This window comes from Amphiprion ocellaris, chromosome 22, assembly GCF_022539595.1.
Source record: "Amphiprion ocellaris isolate individual 3 ecotype Okinawa chromosome 22, ASM2253959v1, whole genome shotgun sequence".
In the NCBI taxonomy this organism is placed as follows: domain Eukaryota; kingdom Metazoa; phylum Chordata; class Actinopteri; family Pomacentridae; genus Amphiprion; species Amphiprion ocellaris.
The window spans coordinates 21,936,197-21,943,618 of record NC_072787.1 but is presented as its reverse complement, the minus strand read 5'-3'; the positions used below and the strand labels follow the sequence as shown (position 1 = coordinate 21,943,618).

At 38.4% G+C, this 7,422-nt stretch overlaps 1 protein-coding gene across 1 annotated transcript in view; it reads left to right on the top strand.

Moving 5' to 3' along the window:
* Positions 1–297: 297 nt before the first annotated feature.
* apbb1ip (amyloid beta (A4) precursor protein-binding, family B, member 1 interacting protein) overlaps positions 298–7,422 on the top strand; it is a 38,739-nt gene continuing 31,614 nt past the window's right edge. The window contains exons 1-2 of the mRNA XM_055007344.1: positions 298–662; positions 7,359–7,418. Of these exons, the coding sequence (XP_054863319.1) occupies positions 7,359–7,418 (60 nt within the window). The 5' untranslated portion in view covers positions 298–662. The remainder of the gene's footprint in view (positions 663–7,358; positions 7,419–7,422) is intronic.

Below are 7,422 nucleotides of genomic sequence, written 5' to 3'. Positions count from 1 at the left end.
TAAAGCAAATAATTCAGGATTTATGTTTATTTGTGTAGGTGAAACTGTATTTTTTTAGTGGATTTCAGAGCAGTGGAGCTCAGCTGGACTCTCACTGCTATGACGTGCCACATTACCACTCCTGTCTAAAGACCTGCTGTAAATCAGTATCAGCGAGGTGAATTATTAACCCAGACCCGTCACATTCATTGTGCTGATTCAGCCGTTTCTCTTGTTCCAACTCCTTTTTTTTTGTCTCCTACAAACTTCATCATCTGCTCAAGTGGTTGCCAGTCACCGCTGCAATCTCCACCCGACGTTAACTTGTCCTGGTCCACGTTTTGCAGCTTGAAAACAGCCACAGTGGCGATAAGCAGCTCTGTGGAAGCGGAGGGATTGGCCCATCGCTGCCCAGACAAGACTGTTGTGAAAGTGTTGAGCTCTTAGCAGGAATGTAGTGACAGGTCTAGACCTGAACTTCCGCATTAGGCAGGAAGAAGTCAACAGACAGCCAGATGCAATCCACATCAACACACCCAAATCTGCCTGCTTATGACCGTTTTTGTGCATTTTTGGTGTTGAGCTTCGTTAGAGAATAACATTTCCAGGTGGAACTATTGTCCATGAAGCTGTTATCTTGAAACTAACTGGTGAACAAAAAGGGGATATACACATTTGAAAAGGTGAGTTATATCTCTGAGTTACCTTCAGTTAACGGTGAACACCCTGAGTTTATAAGCGAGGCGTTGTGTTTGTTGCCGTGCTGCCAGATTACACACCGAGCTGCAGCACGTTGACCTGAACTAGAGAGGTTTTGCACACAATCTAAATGACAGAAAATCTGTCAAATTGTGTGATTTAAAAGCGTTCTCTGCGATACAGACTCTGAAAACTTGTCAAATTGTGTGATATCAGTGCAAAAGAAATGACAGAAATCAGTGACTGTCATGAGATATTTTCGTTCCCATGAAATCAAACTTAATTAGTTGACTGTACAGCGATAAGGCAGCCATTAGGAGTATTTTAATAAGAATGTAAGTTTATATGTGCGCTTGTCTGCTTTCCGACTGGGTGGACCCCGCTCTAATGTCAGACTGCTCTATGACTCAATAACCACATGAAACTGATAGGGTTGGCCTCTTATTTTAAAGCTAATACTGCTGTCACCGGCGATAGGAACATTTTGTACGTTTGGCTTTTGAGATGGGAAATATGAGCTGAATTAGTCTAAAAGCGTGTAATTGAAAGTGTCCTTTTGGAAGGATGGAGTAAAAGCCTTTTAGATGAGAGGGTGTTTACTGTTTTTTCTGTGTTTTCAGTTAGAAAAACTGATCGTGACTCATGTGCAACAGAGGTTTTGCGTTAAAATGTACATAGAAGGAGCTGTAGGAGTCTTTAACATGCAGGTTTGATTTCGAAATCTGCTCCTGATAAGAGCTTGTGTGTTGTCGCATGTCATTCTTGAGTCTTGTTTTTTACCCCCTTCGGCGGTTTGTTTCTGCTGCCGAGTCCCTAATTTGCCTTCTTTGCAGCAGAGTACATGCAGTTCTGTAAACACAAAACCCGAGTACAGATATGTGATCCGAGTAAGAGAGGGAGTTTCTTTACATTGTGGTAAACACTCACTGCTTCGATACGGCCACTTAGAGTTGATGTCTGGTTTCCATTTTCTTGCCTGAAGCTTGACTTACACATGTGTGGACTTATAGAGAGGCTGAAACATATATTGGAGATTATTTAGAGGGTAATTGTGTCTTTGGATATCAGAAGTGTGGTTTTGTGTTGTTTTGGGCTCAAATGTTTCCAGTAAGTTTGAATTTGAATGCCGGGCAAATCACGTTTTTCGGTTTCTGGAGAGAAAATGGAAATGGTGCAAAAAGGCAGTGACTTTTTTTTTTTTTTTTTTTTACACAACAGTGTCATCCAAAGCTATGTAAAAATAAGTTCACAAACTTTCTTGTGTTAAATACAAAACCAACTTGTTTTCTCCATCTCACGTTACAGATGACAAACCTCAGCTGTCAGCAGTTTGATCTCTTTGTTGTAACGTGTTCGATCAAAATGGAAAACTGAGCTCACTTCAAAGAGCTTTACGTGGCAGTAATAGTTCTCTCAGTTAGCGTTAAGTCATGCTGGCCTTCCACTTCCAACCAAGAGAGTTCTTCAGAAATCTTTCACAACGGATGAACATATCTGCTCTGATATCTTGAGCCAAAGACGTTCTTTTTTTCTGTCTTTATTTGTAACAAGTGGAAATTTGGGGGAAAATGCATTTTTATTCTTTCTTGCTGACAGTATGATGATAATAAGATTGATATACTCTCTTTTTTGAAATATGTAGCAATACAAAAGCTAGTTAGCTTAGCTTAGCATGATGACCAAAGATCAATGCAAACAGCCAACCATTGTCAGAACATCACATAGTCTAACTCTGAGGTTTAAAATCAGAGTTAAATAGTACAATATATGCTTTTTAAAGCAATATAGTGAGTTGAGCGTCATTTTTATGCCACTCAGGCACATTTGTGTCATATCTGTGCATTTTGTGGTTATTCTGTGTCATTTTATGGTGTAAAAATAACATGCAAAAAGGTTCAGGGGGTCACTATGGTAATTAAAGGGTTTTAGCAAACAGGTGACAGTTGTAACTTTTCTGAATACAACACTAAAGTCAACTTTTTATCTGCAATTTAGGTTTGTAAATTTCTGAATGACTTCAAATCCATTACTATCCATGTATGTGTTTAGGGAATGCAGTTTGGCTTTTGAGAAGTTTAAGGATTCGCATTATAGTATTTTACCCATTAAATGTGAACAATTCTAGGATACATTTATGACTGTGACTATATAGAGAGACTTCTAACTTTCTGCTTGTTGTGAAAATTGTCATTCAGTGGAGTGATATTTTGCAATCCAGAGTTACAGCCACTTCCTATTTAAGATGGCATCACTTTCTAGTATCAAAATGCAAATAAATGCATATTTGCAAGTTAGCGTGCATGAGCCTTTTTAAAACTTCTCATTATTGCCAGAATGTCAACTTGTGGCAACATTTTCTGGAAAACTAACATCTTTGCTGCAAATCAGACAAACTTTTGCAGCAATCTGCCACAAATAATTTGTTCTTATAAGGTGAGAGTTTCATCTTTCGAGAGTAGATGGTGTGAAATGACACGCTAAAAGTGTGATGTTACAACATGTGAAGACACCTGGGATGTTATTTATACACTATTTCATGAGGCCAAGCTGTTCAGTTGATTTTGTTACCTTGGTAACTTGCAGGCTGTTCCTCCATGTTTCCAGGCTACATGCTAGGCTAATTACAGACACCACAGTTCTATGAGTCTTATCATCTCTGAAAATATCACAGTGCGTCTTCGAGTGATACTAATACCCTACTGGCAGTTATTTTGATATTGTTGCAGTGACTCTATTTGGCTCTCGATCTCTAACTTTGCCACATGCTGAAGATACGACTCTTTTCATACGCCTATTTGAGGAGGAAGTGACTTTAAAATTGTGTCAAATATTGCCTCCGTCTGCAGATGTTTGTTTTGACATTGTGACCACATGCTGCACTCACCCTTTCTTACTTCTCTTTACTGTATGAGAGCTGGGAGCGGTCCACTTAATGCATTTGGCCTCTAAAAGCAGCAGCTCACAGAGATCTGATTGATGGACTAAACTTTTCCTTGTGTGACTCTAAAAGTCCACATTAGCATTGTCATCAGCGTGGCTGTCAACGAGCACAGAGCTAATGTGGAAAACTGGGTTTATTGCAAATAAAAATGATAACAAAAGAAATATTTTAAGTAATTACAGCAGGAAATTAGTTAAGCTGTATCTTGTTTAGTCATTACGCTGGATACTAATGCAAACTAGGCCCATGCAATTTAGGTTTTCCAACCATTAGAAAGTGACATAATGAGAACGCAAGAAGCAGAACCATTAAATTTGCAGGTGGTTGTTCATGTCACCATTTCCGATACCGTTTCAACACTGCAAGTAGCAGGAAGTTACCCACTTCACCACTTCCTGGCATGTAAAAGGTGGAGAGAGTGGGCTCACAGCTACAACAGAAAATACCCACACATGCACGTCTCATGGAAATGAGCACGTTTTAATCTGCAATCCACCCAATCCAATACAAGACAGCAGAAGACACAAGGTTTCTAAAAGTGCACGTCATCCGTCAGATGTTGAGACGATATCGATCCTGTATGAACTTTTGCCTGGAACGCAATCAGTCACACTTGTCTTCTCCGCAGAGTGACTGAGGGATTTTTTTTTTATTATTAAATTCCTTTTTCTCTGTTCCTGTTGGAGCAAAAACCCAATAAACAGATTCCAAACTGTGTTGAGTGAAAGCAGTGAGTTACACTGTCCTAAAGATCATGTTTCCATATTTAATGTACCATAGCAGCAGAGAAAAGGTGAAGACTAGAGAATTGGTTATGCAACTCTTTGGGGAGAAAAACCAAGGAGGCTAACAGTACAATGAAAGGGAGGCCTGCAGAAAACAATTGGAGACTCTGAAGCCATTAATGTGGTTCAAGAAGTCAAACACAAAGATTGTTGCATAACTTCAACCAAACTAAACTTTAAACAAACCCTGGTTTGAAGAGAACCAAACCTTTCAGTTTCATCACAGACTTCAAAGTTAATAGAGCAATGCTGTGTGGCTTGTAGGAGGTCTTTCAGTTTTTTGATTGTCAATTATTCTGTTAATTATTTCCTCAATTGATTGATTAGATTTTGGTCAATAAATGTCAAATAGTTGTGAAAAATGTATTCCGAAAGTCAGCGATGGCTTCCTCAGATGTCTTGTTTTGGCCACAACACAAAGATGTTCAGTTTATTGCCATAGAAGAGTAGAGAAACCAGAAAATATTTAAATTAGAGAAGCTGGAATCAAAGACTTTAAACTTAACTTTTTATTGAAAAATTACTCAAAAAATACAGATTAATTTAAAAGCTAACAACTAAATGATTAACTCTCTCTAAAATCATCAATAATGACTTGAATTAGGAAGAATGTGTTTGTTTTATTATTATTTTGTTCCAAACCAATTGGAATAATTACAGTTAGCGTCAAACCAACATGAAATAAGGATAATACAATAACAAAAAAAATGTGTTTTGCCATGTTTAGCCACATCTATGCCTGTTAACCATTGCTTCAGTCTACAGTCACGCTTAGATTGTGCAGCTGTATTTATGCAAAACATTATCATATTTACATAGGCAGGCTGTGTTTACCGTGATCGCTTTAACTGATAGTGTTACTATGCTGACATTTGGCACAAAGCATAAAATACAGCAACAGTCCATGTAAGTGCCAATATAGTTTTGTTTGATGTGATTTAATACCATAAAGTACTGGAGAAATTCCTATTTTGCCCTGATGGTGGCGCTAAATGAAAAGTCAGGGGATCACCAAAGCTTCCAATTTATCCTGAGATTAACATTAATGGTTGTGCCAATTTTCATGGTAATCCCTTCAACAGTCGTTGAAATACTTCATTCAAAACCACTAATGTTGACCTCATAATGGAAAAACTAGGGTATCAAAGTCATTATGGTACATCATCTGGGAATCATGCATGCTTCAGTAGATACTGACATGGAAAAAATAAGAAAATATCAGTAAATGATCAATATAGACATTATGATTCATCATCTGGGAAACCATGAATATTATATCTTTAATAGCAATTCTTCTAGTAGTTGTTGGTATATTTCAATCTGGACGAAAGTGGTGGCAGCATCTGACTAGTAAAGAGGTAGAAATGAAACTGAAAAACTTTAGTTGTTAGCTGCCAATGCGACTAAAATGAGGCTGATATGACACCTTAACAGCCACAGCAGCAGGGCTTAGAAGGTGCAACCAGTGAGCTGATGTCTTTCTCACCACTAGTCTGGACATTACAGTGGTTGTTGAGTTCAACCAGCTTCCTCGAAACTTACTGGTCCAGCATTAGCAGGAGTCAAGCTTTCTGCAAATGCATCTTAATCAGAATGCATTTAAGTAACAGTGGATGAAGTTGCCATAAAAATGCTACAGGGAGGAGCTTGGACATGTAGCGTATTTCACTATATTTCATTTTTCCCATTGAACTCTTGCTGACACTTCCACTGTTTTTAACTACTACCACTTATGTTCCACTGTAAGAAAAGAAAACAGGGACTCTGTTTTGACTCCACATTCTATCACCATCATAACATTTGCTTTGAGAAATGAAGCTTCAAATATTACATGTAACAGAGAGACAGCTTACTGTATATAATCACAGATGTAAATCTCAAGTGAGTCTTCTGCAGCTGTTTTCAGTGAAAATACAGCTACCATAGAGGCTCCTCGGGTTATCGTGACTTTAAAGTCAAGTAATTAACCTAAATTATGCTGACTTTTCCTTCCATACGTCCACGTCAGGGTTAAACAATATAAATCTGTAACAGTTGGATGTATGAGTCAGTCGAGACTTGATCAGCAGTTTATACCAAAGCACATTATGCAAGCTTGCATACTTTATGCTGTCAATGGTTTCATTTTCTTTAGGGCTCAGCATGTTTCAGAGATCAATTTTTATGGTAGTGAAGCACTTTAATTTTAATTTTTTTAGCATACAGTGTTTGAAATGAACCGGCGCTGTGACATTTAATGATTGAAACAGTGGCTGTACTCTGTAGTCATGCATGATTTCAACATATAATGAGACTGATGGAATGTTTTGAACTGGAACTGATGTGAGACTCTTTCATTTGGTTTCAAATGAAGGAAGATGGCATTTATAAACATGTGAAAATCATACTAGATCAGTGGGTTTAATCAAAACACCATAACATATTCCAATGACCTGATGGACACGAGTCTGTCAACTCAAAAAAAGTCAACTTTCCTGAACGTGATAGAAATGCAGAAGTGAAAGAATACTGAGCTCTTCAACATGTGCAACAAGGCTCAACATGTTCTGGCAAATAATGAGTGCCTGAAGTTATGCATACATACTTTTCATCCTTCAGTCAGAGATGTTTTGCAAGATAGCGTAGCCTCAGGGAGCGTATTACATCTGCACACACTTCACAGGAAAGCAACAGTGCTGTGTCTCAACACAGGAGTGTAAAATGCATGTGGATTTAACGTTTGTTTTCTCCATGCAAATGGATTTACCTCCTCATTCCACACATTCTTTCACCATCATCAGTCACGTCAGCCGTATCTAATCAATGAAAATTCTTGGGTTTCCTCGCAGCACCAATCAGTACTTGTCACTGACACACATGGTGTCCTGGTGGTGGAAAATCCTGGAAACAACTTAGCAAGTCTGATGTCTGAGTGTCTTTTCTGTGTCTGACGCTTCTGTTGTTGCTTTAACCAGATGGATGACATTGACGCCATGTTCAGCGACCTGCTGGGGGAGATGGACCTCCTCACTCAGGTGA